Raw genomic sequence first — 21,439 nt, forward strand, 5'->3', positions numbered from 1 at the left:
TTGCGAAAAAGCTGCACATACATATTCCAAGCACCGTGACCACTTCAAATCACTAAGTGGTCATGGTACTTGTAGTAACCCTTTAAAGAGTGCAGGACTGAATGAAGAGAGCATTATAAACCCTAGCCACCATCCCTGCCAAAAGGTAAGCGCTAGGGAAGAAGTGGTGACACTAGCAGGAAAAATAGATTTTAGTGAAGAGAATATGGAAGTTTGTTATAGTAGCTTGGAAAAGACTAATGTAGAGAATCTGGGAAACAAAGACTAAGGGGGGAGGGGGGTGAGGAGGAATACAGACTGAGGGAACAGAGCCAATTGTATTAGGAGACAGGATAAAAAGACTGTCTGAGAGAGACCCTTAAAAAGCAAAAGATGAGGGTGCAGAGAACTATATTTTGCTTAGGTGGTAAATATCAATTCACTGACTCTGGGAATTTAAGTGTTCTACAAAAGAGTTAAGAATAGTTAAGAATATCAGATTTCATCATCTGGGCAAACTGACCTGCTTTAGGGATAAAGTGCTGTGTTAAAACCATATAGTATTTACTTAAGATAATCTTTGACCTGACCCAGAATCCTACTGATTTCATTTCAAGGCAGTCTGACATTTTTATTGAATGTGTGACACTTCCCTGCAGTGCCATATACTAAGTGCTTAAAATGAGAAAGAACTCTGCATATTCTTCTAGGACAATAAACAAAATGTTGTATTGAAATAGAGAAAATACCAGTCTGTTTACTTTTCTGCTCTGATCGTTTTTTGTGTTTTTTTTTTTTGTTTTTTTTTCCTTATTTTTTTAAATATGTTAACTTGTGACTTTAGTGGTAGCGAGGAGTAGTACCTGGCATACCGGGCCAGGTTCCCCACAAGGCCATCAATGCAATGGTCTCAGAGTGGCAAGCAGGAGAGCGGCAGCGCAGCCAAACTAGAGATCAAAACTCTACATCACTGGCCAGCCAATTTTCGTGCTGTGAGGGGGGCCTATGATGCATTTTACACTTTACTTAGTCACCTCAATATAACACTTTACTTAGTCTACCTCAATATAAAAAGAAAGCAGCCCGATCCTCCTTCTCCTACAGAGCACCGCATTTGTGGAACGACCTCCCGCACAAATTAAAATCTTCCCTAAGTTTAAAGTCCTTTAAGAGATCCTTCTCTACATACCTCAAAACAGAATGTACCTGTCATGGTTGATTATATATTTCCTACCTGTTCTATGTTAAATGTTGTATATATTGTATATTAATTTTGTATTTTATTGTACACTAACTGTAACAATGCAATGATTTGTGGACCCAGGACATACTTGAAAACGAGAGAAATCTCAATGTATCTTTCCTGGTAAAATATTTTATAAATAAATAAATAAATAAAATTTTGTCTGCACTCACTGAGAAATCAGGTTTCCACAACATTGTGTTTCAGACTTCACTCTGAATGTCAGCAGGTACATTTCGCAATGGACACTGTTTTGTGCCATTTGCATGACAAGCTGGGAACTCTGGTACCAGGGGGTAGAGGGCGAGGGGTCTGTTGTATTAAGACAGTAACATTATCGGTATTGATTTGCTTTCTGATCTTGTGATACCACCGATATTGGATTCCCCTGTCACGGAGCAGAGGAAGTAGGGTCCGCAGTGCCCTGCTCCACTCAATGGTGTCCCTGGTTAAATCAGGAAACAGTGTCAGCCTGTATCCTTCAAATTGTAAGGGAGTTTTCCCTCTGGCATCAGGTCAGAATGAGCGAACAATCGTGCTGTTGTTGGCTTCGGCAGCCTGAACATGCCATCCAGCCTTACCGCCTTGGCTTCTGTGGGAGGCAACACTAAGCTGATCCGCGTCTAACGAAATGAGGTAGGTCTGTCAGGCCTACAGAGCCTGGTATGCTGCGGATTTTGAGTTTATAACGCCTCTGTTGATCCTCTAAGATGTCTATCCTGTCGGGGTCTGTTTTTTTATTTTTTTTTATAATTACACTCAAATCAATTTGAAAATAGTTTGAATCATTAAAATGAATTTGATTAGCTTCTGAGGGTTATATGCAAGGTTTTTGGTTTTTATTTATATAATGTGTGTGTATATTTTATATATACACACACCGCCGATGTCTTCCCCCCCCCCCACCTCTCCACATACACTTTAAAGAAAAGAGGGAGAGACCTCTATGGATACACGGTATGAAAACGTCCTAACTTCAGATGTGTCCCTCTGGACATCAAAAGGTTGCGGGAGGCACCCTAAGAGCTACCCAGGTACCCAGGTGTAAATTGCAGTGCCTTAGCAAAAAATAGAGATCCCTATTTTAAATCTAAATTCCACCCCCACTGCTTCGAGGCAGTCTCAATCTATAGCCAACCCCTGCCCTATCAGAGTAACTATCCAGAATCTGAAACTACAGGCCAGTGTAGATTAAAATCAATTGCACATATTAGATCTAGCATGCTGTTATCTCGACGCGTGTTTCACACATCAGTACCTTTTTCTCAAGAGACTCGGCACGTCTGAATCCAACAGTTTAAGAAGGAAGGCAAGTGCCGCTTTCTAGTGATGTCACTTGCTCAACCGAGCGCCGATTCGTCATTCGGCCCATCAAGTATTGCAACGTCAGAATTTGCGGTGCAAATAATGATCATAGCTCCCAGCTCCTCCCATGCCTATATTGAAACATAGAATGTGATGGCAAAACCATTCGGCCCATCTAGTCTGCCCAATGTTCAAAATACTTTCATTAGTCCCTGGCCTTATCTTATTGCTATGATAGCTTTATGTCTAACTATCATGCTTCAACTCATTTACTATGTTAACCTCTACCACTTCAGCTGAAAGGCAATTCCATGCATCCACTACCCTCTCAGTGAAGTAATACTTCCTGATATTATTTTTAAACCTTTGCCCCTCTAATTTAAGACTATGGCATCTTGTTGTGGTAGTTTTTCTTCTTTTAAATATAATCTCCTGCTTTTCTGTGTTGATTCCTGTGTCGAACTGAGCCTTGTCACGTTTGCTTGGAGGGGCCTGCTGGCCAGCCTCTTACCAAAAGACTATGGGCCCTTTAAAGACTTAGTTCGTGGGATTTTATGTTTGGTTCGGGAACCAAACAGCCGCAAGAACCAGAGACCACCCTGGAGTTTGTTAAGCCTAATTGCTACTTTGTAGCAATTTCCATCGAAGTGTTTGTCTGGGTAGCCGCAATTCCAATGGATGACCACGAGGTGGCTGCCATCTTGTTCGCATGAAAGCAGGCAGCGGGGTTTGGGCATGAATCTCATGGAACTGAAAATGGACACAGAAACTCCCGAACACCGCTGGACTTCCAGCATCGCCTGCGTTCGGTTCTACAACACTTAGAAAGGCGCTGTTCGGTGGAAATGTTCCCACGAACAAGGGGATCAAGCTCCAGGGTAAGACTATTAACTCTGTTCGGTAGTTTGTTCGTTTTTAAACTACTGAACTAGACCGACCTGATTCTCTAGAATTGTTTTGGGCATGGGACCATGCGGGCGGTTGTTAAAGTTATTACTTCCAGGAAATTCCTTAACCCCTAAACTGATCTGGGTGATTTGGGGATATTTTAGTCACCTAGATCAGGACTATTGTGGGAATTTTGTTATTTTTAAGGTATTTTGGGGGGAGGGGGAGGTTGCAAAAATGTGCTTTTGTGCCTGGAGATAATTAGGTCAAGCACTGTATTAAACTCCATTATCTCCCAGGCATAGGGGAGGGATTGACCTATTTTGTACATGCATGTAAGGCCAGCTGTGGCTGCCATTAAAGAGATTTAGTTTTACCATTCATGAAGTCTAGGCTCATGTTTGGGGGATTGGAGAGCTATATTCACTCTGCGGATTGTTATAATCACTATACTCCCTTGGATCACAACGATTGCTCTTGTATGAGCAACCTGCTTCGCTCTTTGGACTAGGATCGGTCTACCCACTGGAAGCTGGATCCCGATCTTGGGTCCAGGGTGGGTGGAGGACAGAGAGACCCCAACCAAGCTGCGGCAGTTTGTGGGGTTTACGGTGGTTATGGTACTCACAATTTACTAGGAAGCAGCGATGGACTGCCTTACCGACAGGTAAAAGGGCCTACACGAGCCACACCACCACACTACCGGTCAAACACTGGTCATTGTCACGGATGACTGGACAGACAGATATACCCTATACCCGACGCCGTTCAAGGCACCCCCCGTCGACCAGGGACTGGTGCGGGATACCCAAACCCCCCACAGGGTAAGGACTAGAAGCACTCCCACTTAGGCAGAGTGCCCCTGTCCAGGAGCGGTCCGGGGCGCCAGATCATCTAAGCCTGTGGACCCCACTACCAGGACATTAGTCCACTAACCCGATCTAATACTAGGTCCCATCAGGACCAACTCCGACACACCACCGTACACACACTCCCCCCCCCCTTTTTTTTCTCTCTTTCTTTCTCTTTCTCTCTTCTTCTTCTTCTCTCTTTTCTCTTCTTCTCGCCCTGATACCCCCCCCCCCCCACCCACTGCCGCGGGTGCCCCAGATGGCCACCCAGGGGACGCAAGCCCCAGGGACTGACTGCTACATCAAGGAAAATCTGAACGTCATTTCATACAATGTCCGGGGCCTCAACATACGGGAAAAACGCTCCCGACTCCTGTCGGAGTTGGTCCTGATGGGACCTAGTATTAGTATTAGGTTAGTGGACTAATGTCCTGGTAGTCTTTCCGCCTGTAGTGGCGTTTGTGTCCCCGTGCAAAAGGCTTAAGTTTAGCTCCTATGTGCGACTGTGTCCCGGTCCCCCACGTGCCCCCCTCCCCAAGGTGTATGCCATTTCCCTCCCTGTGAGGTAGCGTGTGTATGGACAATGTCCCCAGTCAATGGAAAGTACTCACAAGTTCATGGAGTGATGGATGGTTGCGTTGGTGCTTCGTCTCCTCTTATCGTGGTAGGGCTGCTACGGAGTTTACTCTTCTGGCCCTGTTTGGTCCGGGTGCCATGGGCGGTCACGTTGGGGCCTGTTCCTTCCCTGATCTCTGCCCGTGGTGGTGGTGGAGGGCCTGTTGCTTGGCGTATGAATTGGTGGGTCAGCCAGTTCACAACCTGTATCTGCGGGAGCCCTAGAATCCAGGGACGTCCGTCAGGGACCTTATGAAGTGGAGGTCCGGTCCTCTGCGTGCGGATAGCGAGAAGGGGTATCCCCACCTGTAGGGAATACCTGCCGCTTGGAGTGCCATGGTTATTGGTCTGAAAGCCTTTCTTGCCTGCAGGGTGTAGCGGGAGAGGTCTTGGTATATGGAAATATGCTGGTTATCGATGCGGATTGTGTTCATGCGGCGTGCGCCGCGCAGGATATCTTCCTTCATGGCAAAGTTGTCTAGGCAGCAGACAATGTCCCGTGGCTGTTCGCCGGGTGCAGGAGGTGCGCGCAGAGCGCGGTGGGCTCTGACCAGGCCCAGTCTATGGATTTGTTGTCCCCCCAGGGCATGGATAAACACTGTGCGTAGGATCTCGGGTAGGTTCTCTGTCGGGCCCCCCTCCTTCACCCCCCGCACGCTTAGATTGAGTCATCAACCCAGGTGGTTAGGTGGGCCAAGCTGGCTTCACAGCTGTTAATGGAAGTGCGGGCGAGGTCTGCATCAGACCGGAGGGTGCTAGTATCTGTCTCTGTGACAGTAAGGTGTGCGTCTATTGAGGCTACATCTGCCCTTACCTGGGCCAGTTCCTCTCTTATAACTCTGCTGAGGCGGTCAGAGCGGGCGTCCAGGTCTGCCTTGGTAAGCAAATTAGGCAGGAGGGCGCGCAGGTCTCCGTCTAGCGTTCCCCGTATCTCGGGGGAGGCTGATGAAGCCGGGGAAAATCCGGCGGGAGTCACTGTCTCAGTTGAGGCCTCCATTTCCGGCTGGGACGCAAAGTCCCATGGGGTGATGAGGAAGGAGCAGATAGAGGGCTCGGCCCCGGATCCCGTTGGTCTGGGGGTACCCCGGGGCTCCGTCTGCTTCTTAGTGCTCCACATGATGAGGTGAGTGTGTGTGGGATAAGCTTTTTGTAAGCGTTATATGCTGGGGCCACGAGGAGCAGCTCGTTCACACAGCAATCTTCGTCGGCCGCCAGACACGCCCCCCTTCCTGTTAATGGTTTTGCTAGTACACCACTAGGCTCTTTTAAGAACTTTGGGTATATTCCATCAGGCCCCATTGACGTATTTGTATTTACTTTTGACAGTTGAAATAGAACCTCTTCCTCTGTAAACTCACATGTAACAAATTACTAATTTGTCCTTTTTCCTAACTGAGGTCCCTTATGTTCATTTTTATCTGTAAATACTGAACAAAACTATTCACTGAGGTAGTCCGCTAAACCTGTTTTACTTTCTCACTTATGTATCTAAAAAAAAGGTTTTGCCTCCTTGTTTTACGGACTGTTTTCTTTTCTGTGTGTGGTTTTGGAAGCTCATATAAATTGATTAGCCTCTTTCTGCCTAATTTTATAGATCTGTCTATTTTCCTCACTCTGGGTTTTTTATAAATACTAAATGCTAACTTTTTTTTTTCTATTTTGTCAACATCTGCGGAGTATCACAATGGTTTCTTAAAATGTTTTGCTCTTCCTGACGAGCCTAGTGCAGTTGCATTCAACAGTGCAACTTTTAAATAATCCCATTTCTATTGGTCTCCGTTTAAATTACTTCAGTTTGATAATGACAGTTTGATGCAGGATAATCTGCGAGTCTCCTGCATGCCTCATTTTTTTTATGTGACAAAAGTTTTTTTTTTTCTACATTCACAGGTGGTAATGTAGACCTGACCAGCGGTGTTACAGTTAAAGAAAGATTGTACCCTATATCTCTGCTGGTCATTGCTATCCCAAATGAATTTGGAGTTTCCTTTGATGTATTTGCAGACTACACATCTCCCGCACCTGTGTCCCCACCAGGGGTTTCTTGAGCCATGTACCTTGAGATGTTAGTCATTGGTCAGAATCGGCCAGAAACATTCACATGTCTTTCTCTTAGTATCCCATCCAGCATCATAGGGGGTAATCATCCTAATCTGATTATCAGATTCCTTTATTGATTGGTCTCTTAACAAGTAATTTCAGTCGACCTCCAAAGCTCTCTTATATGCTTTGTTTAGGCATTTGTTGTGATAGAAAAAACGTAGTGTCCTACACAGGGACTGTGGTGTGTACAAGTGAACCTGAACAGGAGGTAACCCACCCTAAGTTTAAATAGTAAAGAGAAAATATATATGTCCAAGGGACAGTCACAATGGGCACAAAAAAGTTCCTTGTAGAATATAATGCGATATAATATAACATACAATAACTTTTATTCTCTGGAAAAGGAACATTTGTTGGGATAACCCTTCTCACAAAATTGTTTCTGCAGGATTTTGGCTTTGATTTAAAAATCCTCTATATCACTGCCGTTTCTTCGTACTCTAAGATATTGGCCTGTTGGAATGCCATTCTCAGTGGTTTCGGGTGGAAACTATCCCAATGTAAGAGGCTATTGAAGGTCGATGGTTTCCTGAATAGAGTTGTCTGGACAGAGCCGTTTTCTGTAATAGAGATTGTGATGTCCAGGAAGTTAATGGTAGCGCCTCCAAATTCTGAAGTAAATCTCAAATTTTCATCATTGTGATTGAGAATGGCTATGAACCTATCAAACTCGTATGGGGTACAATTTGAGGGACCTGCCTGACAACCCAGACAGAAAGTCCTGATAATTTAATTTGCAAGCCCTATATTTTACACTGTAACTTTCCAAAACACGATAAAACCTGTACATAGGGGTACAGTTGTACTCTAGAAACTTCGCTGAACACGAATATGGGTGTTTCAAAACTGTAAAATATATCCTAACTATGATATCAGTGAAAGTGCAATTTGATTAGGAAAAATGTAAAACAACAAATATGAACCTTACTTTAGCCAGGATTTGTGACAGACTCCTAAAAAAAGACTGGACCTACCCCATTTTGATTACCCTGGGTTGCCTACTTTGCAGATGGTTTTCCATAATTAATTTATAAAATATTTTACCAGGATGGATACATTGAGATTTCTCTCGTTTTTTCCTGGGTACACAAAACATTGCATTGTTACAATAGGATACAATATTACAAACAATACAATATAAAATATTACATACACACATATATAAATTTAACACATAACCGGCAATAAATATATTCAACCGTGACAGGTGCATTCTGTATTGAGGTATGTTTCCATAGATCTCTTAAAAGATTTTCCCTGAGGTTATTCCATAATAGCGGTGCTCTGTAGGCAAATTAGGGCTTCCATACAGTCTCAAAGGCACCATAGATCTAGCCTAATTTCATGTGTAAAAACTAAAATGGGCAAGCCCTACATTGGAACCTGTGTTTGTGAGACAACCTTGAACAGAAATATGTGTATTTTATTGCTGTGAAAGCGAGTTGTATTTTGACATTCACAGTTAAAATGTCAGGCAGAACCAAGAAAATAACATTTTCTTAATTTCTCCCAGGAAATGAAACCCCAATTTCTCCTGAACCAAATTTTATATATAAGTGTGCGTGTACTTCATATGAAAGAGGTAAATTATGGTTGAACAGACATCCAGGTTTTTTATTTTTATTTTATCGGAACTTGTACAATTGTCTCTGTCCTTAAGGGGTTAAAATGAGTCACATTTGCTTGCAAAACTTCACAGAAACAATACGCTGGTGACAGTGATGTTTCAAACATCATAATATACAAGGTGCAGGAAAAGAAACTTAGCCACGTAAGAAACAATTTCCAGTTTCAATCATATCATGCTTGTCACTTTGCTGTTTTCATAAGAGGAGAGCCAACATTGTACCAGTGATTTTATAAAGCGGCAAAATATATCCTCATTCCTCAGAGCCCTAAGCAACACTTACAGATTTATTTTTTTTACTTAAAAGGATTCTATAGTGTTAGGGATACAGATTTGTATTCTCAACACTAGGGATCGACCGATATTGATTATTTTTTTGTATTTAATTTTTTTTAGAGTCAATACCGATCATCTGTGAACTTTCAGGCCAGTAGCCGATAATTTACAGATATTGTGTACATTTACCATTTTGAAAAAATAAACTATTTCTAAAGGTAAATGCACAAAATATACATGCCACGTGGATGCAGTGTGTGTAGTGGATGCAGTGTGTATATAATGAATGCAGAGTGTGTTTGTGTAGTGTGTATATAATGAATGCAGAGTGTGTTTGTGTAGTGTGTGTGGTGAATGCAGAGTGTGTATGTGTAGTGTGTGTGGTGAATGCAGAGTGTGTTTGTGTAGTGTGTGTGGTGAATGCAGAGTGTGTTTGTGTAGTGTGTGTGGTGAATGCAGAGTGTGTAGTGTGTGTGTGGTGAATGCAGAGTGTGTTTGTGTAGTGTGTGTGTGGTGAATGCAGAGTGTGTTTGTGTAGTGTGTGTGTGGTGAATGCAGAGTGTGTTTGTGTAGTGTGTGTGTGGTGAATGCAGAGTGTGTGTGGTGAATGCAGAGTGTGTGTGTGGTGAATGCAGAGTGTGTGTGTGGTGAATGCAGAGTGTGTGTGTGGTGAATGCAGAGTGTGTGTGTGGTGAATGCAGAGTGTGTGTTTGTGTAGTGTGTGTGTGGTGAATGCAGAGTGTGTGTTTGTGTAGTGTGTGTGTGTGTGTGTGTGGTGAATGCAGAGTGTGTGTGTTTGTGTAGTGTGTAGTGTGTGTGTGTGTGTGGTGAATGCAGAGTGTGTGTGTTTGTGTAGTGTGTGTGTGTGTGGTGAATGCAGAGTGTGTGTGTTTGTGTAGTGTGTGTGTGTGTGTGTGGTGAATGCAGAGTGTGTGTGTTTGTGTAGTGTGTGTGTGTGGTGAATGCAGAGTGTGTGTGTTTGTGTAGTGTGTGTGTGTGTGGTGAATGCAGAGTGTGTGTGTTTGTGTGTGTGTGGTGAATGCAGAGTGTGTGTGGTGAATGCAGAGTGTGTGTGTGGTGAATGCAGAGTGTGTGTGTGGTGAATGCAGAGTGTGTGTGTGGTGAATGCAGAGTGTGTGTTTGTGTAGTGTGTGTGTGGTGAATGCAGAGTGTGTGTTTGTGTAGTGTGTGTGTGTGTGTGTGGTGAATGCAGAGTGTGTGTGTTTGTGTAGTGTGTAGTGTGTGTGTGTGTGTGGTGAATGCAGAGTGTGTGTGTTTGTGTAGTGTGTGTGTGTGTGGTGAATGCAGAGTGTGTGTGTTTGTGTAGTGTGTGTGTGTGTGTGTGGTGAATGCAGAGTGTGTGTGTTTGTGTAGTGTGTGTGTGTGGTGAATGCAGAGTGTGTGTGTTTGTGTAGTGTGTGTGTGTGTGGTGAATGCAGAGTGTGTGTGTTTGTGTAGTGTGTGTGTGTGTGTGTGTGGTGAATGCAGAGTGTGTGTGTTTGTGTAGTGTGTGTGTGTGTGTGTGGTGAATGCAGAGTGTGTGTGTTTGTGTAGTGTGTGTGTGTGTGTGGTGAATGCAGAGTGTGTGTGTTTGTGTAGTGTGTGTGTGTGTGTGTGTGGTGAATGCAGAGTGTGTTTGTGTAGTGTGTGTGTGTGTGGTGAATGCAGAGTGTGTTTGTGTAGTGTGTGTGTGGTGAATGCAGAGTGTGTCTGTGTAGTGTGTGTATGGTGAATGCAGAGTGTGTCTGTGTAGTGTGTGTATGGTGAATGCAGAGTGTGTCTGTGTAGTGTGTGTATGGTGAATGCAGAGTGTGTCTGTGTAGTGTGTGTATGGTGAATGCAGAGTGTGTCTGTGTGTATGGTGAATGCAGAGTGTGTCTGTGTGTATGGTGAATGCAGAGTGTGTCTGTGTGTATGGTGAATGCAGAGTGTGTGTGTGTATGGTGAATGCAGAGTGTGTGTGTGTGTATGGTGAATGCAGAGTGTGTGTGTGTGTATGGTGAATGCAGAGTGTGTGTGTGTGTATGGTGAATGCAGAGTGTGTGTGTGTATGGTGAATGCAGAGTGTGTGTGTGTATGGTGAATGCAGAGTGTGTGTGTGTATGGTGAATGCAGAGTGTGTGTGTGTATGGTGAATGCAGAGTGTGTGTGTGTATGGTGAATGCAGAGTGTGTGTGTGTATGGTGAATGCAGAGTGTGTGTGTGTGTATGGTGAATGCAGAGTGTGTGTGTGTGTATGGTGAATGCAGAGTGTGTGTGTGTGTATGGTGAATGCAGAGTGTGTGTGTGTGTGTATGGTGAATGCAGAGTGTGTGTGTGTGTATGGTGAATGCAGAGTGTGTGTGTGTGTGTGTGTATATATACTAAATGCAAAGTGTTTGTGCAGTGTGTGTATATACTAAATGCAAAGTGTTTGTGCAGTGTGTGTCTATACTAAATGCAAAGTGTTTGTGCAGTGTGTGTATAAACATTGCAGGACTAAGGGGGACACTGCACCCAGACCACATCAATGAGCCGAAGTGGTCTGTGTGCCTAGAGCAGTGATGGCGAACCTATGGCACGCGTGCCACGCCGAGCCCTCTCTGTGGGCACGCGGCCACAGGTCCGCCATCACTGCAGAATAGGCGCCTGCCTGCTCGAAACGGCAGGCGCCTATTCTGCTTCCGGGTCGAGAGGCAGGGATCTGTGTAGCAGCTCCCCTGTCCTCCTGCGCGATGCTGTGTGGAGCGTTGCCGAGTGTTACCATGGCAATGCTCCACACAGCATCGCGCGGGAGGACAGGGGGAGCTGCTACACAGATCCCTCCCCCTGCACTACTTACCACCACCGGACCACCAGGGATGGCTGTGTCCCCCCCCCCCCCCACACTTCATTGAAGGTAAGAAGGAGGGGGGTGGGATACCAACACACCACCCCACCCCCCCAGCAGCACCCTACCCACCACAGCACCACCCCACCCCCCCAGCAGCACCCTACCCACCACAGCACCACCCCTACCCCCCACAGCACCACCCTACCCCCCACAGCACCACCCTTACCCCCCACAGCACCACCCTTACCCCCCACAGCACCACCCCTACCCCCACAGCACCACCCTTACCCCCCACAGCACCACCCCACGCACCCCACCCCCCAGCACCACTCCTACCCACCACAGCACCACCCCTACACAGCAGCACCCTACCCCCCAGCAGCACCCTACCCCCCAGCAGCACCCTACCCCCCAGCAGCACCCTACCCCCCCAGCAGCACCCTACCCCCCCAGCAGCACCCTACCCCCCCAGCAGCACCCTACCCCCCCAGCAGCACCCTACCCCCCCAGCAGCAGCCCTACCCCCCAGCAGCAGCCCTACCCCCCAGCAGCAGCCCTACCCCCCCAGCAGCAGCCCTACCCCCCAGCAGCAGCCCTACCCCCCAGCAGCAGCCCTACCCCCCAGCAGCACCCCTACCCCCCCGGAAGTACCCCTACCCCCCGGAAGTACCCCTACCCCCCGGAAGTACCCCTACCCCCCGGAAGTACCCCTACCCCCCCGGAAGTACCCCTACCCCCCCGGAAGTACCCCTACCCCCCCGGAAGTACCCCTACCCCCCGGAAGTACCCCTACCCCCCGGAAGTACCCCTACCCCCCCGGAAGTACCCCTACCCCCCGGAAGTACCCCTACCCCCCAGAAGTACCCCTACCCCCCCAGAAGTACCCCTACCCCCCCAGAAGTACCCCTACCCCCCGGAAGTACCCCTACCCCCCGGAAGTACCCCTACCCCCCGGAAGTACCCCTACCCCCCCGGAAGTACCCCTACCCCCCCGGAAGTACCCCTACCCCCCGGAAGTACCCCTACCCCCCGGAAGTACCCCTACCCCCCCGGAAGTACCCCTACCCCCCCGGAAGTACCCCTACCCCCCCGGAAGTACCCCTACCCCCCCGGAAGTACCCCTACCCCCCCAGAAGTACCCCTACCCCCCCAGAAGTACCCCTACCCCCCAGAAGTACCCCTACCCCCCCAGAAGTACCCCTACCCCCCCAGAAGTACCCCTACCCCCCCAGAAGTACCCCTACCCCCCCAGAAGTACCCCTACCCCCCCAGAAGTACCCCTACCCCCCCAGAAGTACCCCTACCCCCCAACAACAGTACCCCTACCCCTACACACAGCACCCCTACCCCCCACACACAGCACCCCTACCCCCCACACACAGTATCCCTACCCCCACACAGTACCCCTTACCCCCCACAGCACAGCACCCCTCTCACACACATACAGCACCCCTACCCCACACATGCAGCACCCCTACCCCACACATACAGCACCCCTACCCCACACATACAGCACCCCTACCCCACACATACAGCACCCCTACCCCACACATACAGCACCCCTACCCCACACATACAGCACCCCTACCCCACACATACAGCACCCCTACCCCACACATACAGCACCCCTACCCCACACACCCAGCACCCCTACCCCACACACCCAGCACCCCTACCCCACACACCCAGCACCCCTACCCCACACACCCAGCACCCCTACCACACACACACAGCACCCCCCCCACACACACACAGCACCCCCCACACACACACACAGCACCCCCCACACACACACAGCACCCCCCACACACACACAGCACCCCCCACACACACACAGCACCCCCCCCCCACACACAGCACCCCCCCACACACAGCACCCCCCCACACACAGCACCACCCACACACAGCACCCCTCATTTACACATACAACACGCACCCTCCCCCACACACGCGCACCCCCCCACACACGCGCACCCCCCACACACACGCACCCCCCCCACACACGCGCACCCCCCCACACACACGCACCCCCCCCACACACACGCACCCCCCCCCACACACACACGCACCCCCCCCCACACACACGCACCCCCCCCCACACACACACGCACCCCCCCCCACACACACACGCACCCCCCCCACACACACACGCACCCCCCCCACACACACACGCACCCCCCCCACACACACACGCACCCCCCCCACACACAGACGCACCCCACACACACGCACCCCCACACACACACACGCAATTGCCGTGTTGGCACTGTAAGGGAAAAAAAGTTGGCTTGTATTGCGGTTTGGGCACTCGGGCTCAAAAAGGTTCGCCATCACTGGCCTAGAGTGTGCATTTTAGCGTGTGTGTGTATGTATGTATGTATGTATGTATGTATGTATGTATGTGTATATATATATGTATATAATGTATATGTGTGTATAAATATATGTATCAAAAGATGGGTTTAGCTCACTACCTATATACAAAATATACACAAATACGTACCAGGGTGCAAACCAGCGATTTGTATATAGAAAAAATAGTAAGGTGCACTCCTGGATTTGAAAAATGACTAGATTTATTATGCAGAAAATTAAGTTCAATGGATCGACGTTTCGACCACAACAAGGTTCTGATCTTGAAAAAGACCTTGTTTTGGTCGAAATGTCGATCCATTGAACGCTAATTTTCGGCATAATAAATCTTATAAAACCAGCACAGGTTTGACCGGACACGTGAAGTTTGTATTTATATTTGTTTGCTATGTGTCTTGGATATCAATCAGGATATAGCTCAGGGTGGAGGGAGGTAACAGGTTTATATATATATATATATATACTTTTTGGAGTTGAACCCGTGTTTCCAAGTCCAGCGTTTTATCTGGCCTGCCACGCCCCCTCCCAGGTGGATTGACGTCAGCGAGCATGCTATGAATTCGTGACGGGGGACCGTGTTGCTTGCTTTGGGTGCGGATCTTCTTCTGACTGTGACCGGTGTGCTAGAACTAAGTGAAGGTTTTGACAGGACGAGGGGGCGTGGTTTATAACGCGGTGACCTGTAAAACGGTGTACGTTCCAAGACATCCTTACTCTGGCTACACTACATTCTATGCCAGCCAGCGAGCAGCTGTAGTCCTCGGAACCCTCCAACTCAGAGCATTTCACTGGCAACATACTATCTGTCTGTGGTGAGTAGTGCAATCCCAAATCAGCATTTGAAAGGATTTTCAGCAAATCACAATAGCAGGATTGTGCTGGACTGGGGTAACCTGTAAAGCTAGACAAGACACACTAGAAATATGAAGTGAAATGGTCAGAGCTTTAGCTTCCTGCTAAATCATTTTGCAGATACAGTCATTTTTTCCTTTACTTGCTTTTTGCTTTCTTTACATTGTATTTCCAAGAATAGTACAAACACCAGGATCATTTAGGGTTAAAAAGTAACGCATTTTACATGGTGCATGCAAATTATAGAAGGGACCACACATTTTCAGAACTTGACTGATTGCTTGGTAAAGGTGGAATAATTTTGTTCATTTTAGATTGTTGTGAACATCTGCCTAGTCCTGAATATTATTGGTTTGCGGTAGGTTTATTTTATCGTTTTTCTTTCAATCTACTTACACTACTTTTTAGAACAAAAAAAACAAAATCACTATTTCAGGGGGAAAATTAACACCTTCCACAAGAAATTTGTAACTGTATGTGTACATTGTATTAAAGACTATAGGCACTTGTTTGGGTTTTCTGTCTTTTTTTCTTTTTCTGTCCAAAAATAAAATAAAATGCTAACTTTTTGCCCTTCTTAATGTGTAGAGCAGGTACCGATATATCCTCTGGGGTTTATGGTATTTTATATAGTTCCGTATAAATTAGCCTTTTGCCTGTTTCCACAATAAAGCATGCTTGTGAAACACTAACTGCTATTAAAGTAGCATCAACAGAGGTCACTAAACTGTTAAATAGTTTGCTGATCATTATATATCACAATGAGTTTTAAAGGGACACTCTAGACCCCTAAAGAACTTTAGCATGCTAAAAAAAACTTATATGAAGTGTGTCCTTTTATTTTTATTTTATTTTTAGCAAAAAGTGCAGATTTGAATCGAAATTGACACTTTTATTAATTAATCTGGTTACTACACCCCCTGGCTTTTCAAGCAGAGAGCAGGTCTTGTTACTTCCTGGTTTGGCTAGCTCGATGGAGCTAAACTCAAGAGGCAGCAATTGCATAGAGCATCTGTCTTGCATAGACTTTTTATTGGACAGCAACTGAAAGTGTGGGCGGGGTTAGAAGGGGAGGTCTTGCAAAGGCTGCAGATGAGCCAACTCATTTTTGCAAGCTGTTTTAGATAGATTTAGATATCCACAATGACAAATGCACAATTAAAGGCATTTTCATTTGGGGTATATGTACAAAACATTGATTTATTTTTATGTTTTGGTATTTGGACTGTGAATTGTCACTTTAATTGATGTACAGCAGTGGCTTTATGAAACTTGCCATGTAAACCATCGTTCACTAAAATTGTAGCTTTGTTTTTTATCTTGCTAGCTTGTATACCTGCAAGTTTGCAAGTAACTCCAGCCTCCCTGTTAATTTAATTAACTTAAAGGTTTATTATCTTGGTGTAATATCTGCACCTAAATTGTCCTCTCCCCCCCCCCCCCCCCCCCCAACACCAGCCACGTATTATTTGTACTGCTTTGTATGCCAGCATTTACTGGATGCTAGCCTGAGTCCATACTGCCCTCTAGCCAGCAGGTTGTACTAAGATTAACCTCGTAGAGCACTTTCTGTGGATGTCTTCCAGTGTTGCTTACCTTTTGGTTGGTTGGTTTGTTTGTTTGTAGGGGGTCTTCATTTGAATTCTCAAAAAAAAACTAGGAAGATGCAAATGCTTTCCGTTTGGGGACCTACGTGTTTCAGCCAATTATCTGTTTGCTGATGGTGTTACTGTCTGCAGTGGACCCTGTCTGTGTGTATATATAATCTTTCTTCCACAGAACACCCCAACGAGCATTTTTCTTCTGATTACCTCTAAAACGGAGGACAAGAGCCAACAGCCTGCCAACTGAGCAAGCTCAGATGGCCTCTCCTGATTGTCTAGCACAGATACAGACTAATCAGCGCTCCTATTAAAATAGCCTACATCTGTACGTACCGGTACATTTTGCACCTTTTGGAGGCAATGTGTAGTTAACGTTCAAAGATGCTAACTTTATTTTCTGTATTAAATATATATCAGATTTAATACAAATAAAATCAGATCTGCCTCCTGATTTTCATAAAAACTATAATTGTTTTACATCTCTTCTGTAAAGTGAATTTATGAGTGTGCAAATGTAACATCATATGCTATTTATTAATATCTACAAATGTTGTGAATTGTTTCTTCACCATAAGCTTCCATTTACAGTTGTTATTGTTTTTTTTATTTGTTTTTTTGTTAAATCAACTTTTACCTAAACTCTGATGTTATTTGGAGCTTTGGCGGACTTTAACAGAAAACTGAAACTGATGCCAAATGGAAAATCTGGTGCAATAACCTAATATGCCGTTTGTGATCAGGCACATTGGGACAGTTGAACAGCATTTGGCTGCAGTTCCGTTGCCTTTTAGCGTTGTATCTAGAGACAGGCTCCTTGGTTTTCTGGGATTGAGCCTGTATGGCTGCCACAAATAGATTTGTTTATAAAATAAACAAAATGCCACTTATGGATTTATAAAAACTACTCTTGATGTTGGGAGTGTGTGTCAGTGTCTGATTTTGAAGCAATTGGAACACAAACACAGATTCCATGTTTCCCTAGTGATTTTAGAACAATCTTACAGCTTCTAAAGTCTAGCTTATTTAGTTTAATTCCAATACAAGTAGAGTAAGTGGTTTTTTTTTGGTTTTTTTAGCCATCACGTCATTGCGCAGTTATTCATCTGTTGAACATTATTTTGAGATTGTTGGGAAAAATGGATTCCAGGCCATAATTTGTCTTGATTATATGTGATTTCTGATTATAGTTGTAATGAAACTACAAACCCATTTATTTGTGACCCTTGGCATGTTCTTATCATCAATGTGGGTTTTATTGCTGTGGGTGTTTTTTCTTTAGCATATGGATCTTGATGTAAAAGAGTACAAACTTACTTATTTCTAGCGTAGTATCTATTCACAAAGTTTAAATGCATACTTATTTGTTATGTATAAATTGTAGATCTGGGACAACTTTTTTTTTGTAATCTGGTAGTTGCCATGGACATTCAGAGGCATCGGATGTCATTATTGAACTAAAGCATGTCCAATATAGGACAAGGCTCATTGGCTGAGAGTGCTTAACCGATGCTCTCTGCCAATGAACACAGCCCTGCTTGTCTCGGTCCAGCTAGCCATAGCGACCCCTAACCAGCTAACCATAACCACCCAACGCATTGGTTTTAACCTGGTGCAACATGAGCCTCTGTAATCCTTTATATGTTATGTATTCTCCTACAAGGAGAATCCAGAAGCAGAACTGCAGGTGCCCGGTGAGACCCAGATAAGATGTCTTCCCATTCTAAAACTGTCTGTAGTGGTTATGCTGCTAAAAATAATTGTATTTTATCAGAAAGATGAGCACTTCATAAAAATAAATCTTTGTGAAATACTCGCATATTACTGAAATTCACCACATGTCGAAGCCACCATTGGGGGTATTTGTAAAATATTGTGTTTTCTGTCAGACCTGTGCATTTCCAGATTTAATTTATCGCCAAGGAGGTACATACACAGTAGATCAATGCATGCTGTGCCATTCACAAAACTGAATCAAACTGCGACTAGGCTAACAGCAGCTTCAAATCAACTGCTCTACGCTTACAAAGCAGTTCCATTTATCACATTGTTTATGGGATATACACCAATATATGAGGCTCCTGATTGGATTATCTTCCTGATCAGGGAGAGGTCTGCTAGATGCATTACTTTTTATACATTAACTATATAAGGCATTAAAATGTGAAGGGGTCATTTCTTGCCGTGATGTTATTTTTAGTATTGTTGGTTTTTTTTTTTTTTTTGTTTTGTTTTAATATTAAACTCCACTTCCTCATTTCTGCTATGATTTTGTCCTTTAACTTTACATTGTTGTCAGACATTTTCAGCAATGTTGGTGTTAACCCTTGTTAGAAGCTACAAGTGTAAGGCTATTATATAAACTGAACTGTAGTTTCTTGGCCTGTCAAAATGCAGGAAGTGGTTAACAATAAGCATTATAATCTTATATGTAAAGCATTTTTTTCCAGCCCTGTCTCTTTCTGTGGCCACGCATGCAACAGGCTTTACATAAGCTTATGTTGACTTATCTTTGTTGTGCGGTATGCTTTTCCTTGTGAACACAACTAGGTTTACTAAAGGGAATAACATGTAAATGCTTTGACATTTACTAATTACGCACTAGAGAAATTGGTTTTAACCCCTAAGTCATGTTTCAAAGTTGGTCCCCATGCCATTTTTTGTGGGTCCCTAGTGATTGGAATAGAAACCGTGGATCAATATCTGACCCCGCTGATAGTAGAAAATTCTAATGAGATTAGTACACACTAAGCACTGAACACTACAGCCATTGGATCAATCAATGTCTTAAAAGTTTGAAGGAAACTGGTTTGCTAATATATGCTTTATTGGAATGCTGAATAGGTAATCGGTTGGCTGGGGGACCCATGGTTTTAGTCAAATCGTTCAATTGCTTTGATACACAACATGGGTAAGGTGTCTATTGCCTATTACTACCACAACCACTACAATAAGCTGTTATTGTGCTTATGCTGCCCTTTTTAAACTAAAGTGTTGGAAAACTAGCTAAGGGAGGACCTGCTACATTATATCACATCTAGGTAATGGCTCATTAAATAAACATGGGTTAAAAAGCACTAGAACACAATTTTCACTGCACTGTACATAGAATGACTGTGCATGGTTGTTTTTGACATTAGACTCTTGTAGAATAAATAAAACCACTTCTTTAAATCTATAGGGTCTGATCTTATCCGACAAAGAGTGGAGCAGCACTGTAAGCTGATAGCAGCCATAACATGCCTGCTATCTGTTTATACCAGGTGAGCCAGGCTGTGTGCAGCAATCCGAGCCACTCACTGTGCATGTACATGGCCACAGGTGTCTATGTGGGAGAAGAGTGAGCGATCTTCCCACTTGTCTGTGTGACATCCAGACTCAACACCAGCAACGGGAAAAGCGAAGCTCATTTGAGCAAGGTCCTCCTCAACCTATTGTTCCTGTAAAATGTTATCATTGTATCGATTATTGCTAAATTTACCTCCTTTAATAATATTGTGCACTGTGGAATAAGTTGGCGCTATATAAATGGCAAAAATAATAGGTGAAAACTCCTCCATTGTTCTGTCTGAGCCAGGAGTGCGACCTTTTGCAGTACTAATAAAAGCCACATATTCAGAGGTTTTATTTCCACCAGCAACATTTTGGCCTTATTACAATATATTTGTCAAGCTCGACAAACACCTTGTAATAAGGTTGAAACGTTGCTAGATCCACTTTGGTGGTATAAAATGCCCTACCCTTATCATTCTGGTACTGCGCCTCGTTTATTTTATCAGCATTCTGTTGGTGGCTGTTGCAAGGAGGCCTTGTGAACACACACCTAGTTCAACTACTAGGAGTGCCGATTCCTTTAATCAATTTATTTGTATTTAGACGTTGGCAACCATTGCTTTTATAATACTTTTATAGACCATGTGATCAAATGGGTTTATACAGAAATCGAGCAATAACTTCCTACCTTCTTTTCCTGCACAGATCCAATAGGCTTTGTCTTTGACGTCCAGTCCAATACTGTGATGGCTCAAGGAGGCTCTTATGAAAATATGAAGGAAAAGGTATGTAGGTTATACATTGGTGGTAGGGGTAACTTTACCAAACCGTTTTCTTCTCATAAAAAGTCTAGAACTTTAAATGAATCAAAACATTGAGATTTTTCTTCTAATTGGTAGTTTGTTAAACAGTATTGTTTGCATTTGAGGCCCATGTTTTCTATTTTGTTCCAATAATCACACTTTTTTGTTTCAGAAGTCAATGTCACCACTTGTCTACATTTTTTTTATTGCTTGGACTATAAATGCCTGTTCAAGTCAACGTCCTATAAAGTAGAACAAAACTTGTTAAGTTATTTTTATGAAAAATGAAACCTTTGGAAGACTGAGAATAACACTGTTAATATTGGATAGTGATGCATAACAAATTTACTTTAGAGAATCACTTCTTCTTTTATGTAAATGAGATATATATATATATATATATATATATATATATATATATATATATATATATCTCATTTACATAAAAGAAGGAAGTGATTCTCTAAAGTAAATTTGTTATGCTTATATAAAAGTGGAGCTTTAAAATTGAAATTCAGCGGATGTTCTGCAAAATAAAATCGGTACAGAAAATAGTGCAATATGTCTTTAAAACACTATATTAAAAGGAGTAAAAGAAAAGTTAATCTCACAAGCCTGGAGTCATACCCTTATATGACTCGAGTGGTATAATCCTCTGGACCATTTGGGGGTTGTCCAAACCCTTCTTTCCCAGCGTACTTAGCGGTTTTTCTTATATCCCACGACTGGCTCCTAAATACAGAAATGCCAGGTGTAAAAGGATCCTTTAAAAGTAGTTTTATTTCTCCAAAGATAAAAACAGAATGTAAAAATCAATATGCTGGTGCCAGATATTTCT

The 21,439-nt window shown here is 44.3% G+C and overlaps 1 protein-coding gene across 3 annotated transcripts in view; it reads left to right on the forward strand.

Moving 5' to 3' along the window:
* Positions 1-21,439, forward strand: part of SPATS2 (spermatogenesis associated serine rich 2) — a 111,368-nt gene that overhangs the window by 53,979 nt on the left and 35,950 nt on the right. For 2 of the 3 annotated variants that reach the window (XM_063426178.1, XM_063426161.1), the window contains exon 3: positions 20,504-20,583. In XM_063426178.1, coding sequence (XP_063282248.1) covers positions 20,545-20,583 — 39 coding nt within the window. In that variant the 5' untranslated portion in view covers positions 20,504-20,544. Of the gene's footprint in view, positions 1-14,781; positions 14,885-20,503; positions 20,584-21,439 lie in introns of those variants that run through there. The other variant, XM_063426169.1, reaches the window with a different exon arrangement.

Source organism: Pelobates fuscus, chromosome 1 (genome assembly GCF_036172605.1).
Source record: "Pelobates fuscus isolate aPelFus1 chromosome 1, aPelFus1.pri, whole genome shotgun sequence".
Lineage (NCBI taxonomy): Eukaryota > Metazoa > Chordata > Amphibia > Anura > Pelobatidae > Pelobates > Pelobates fuscus.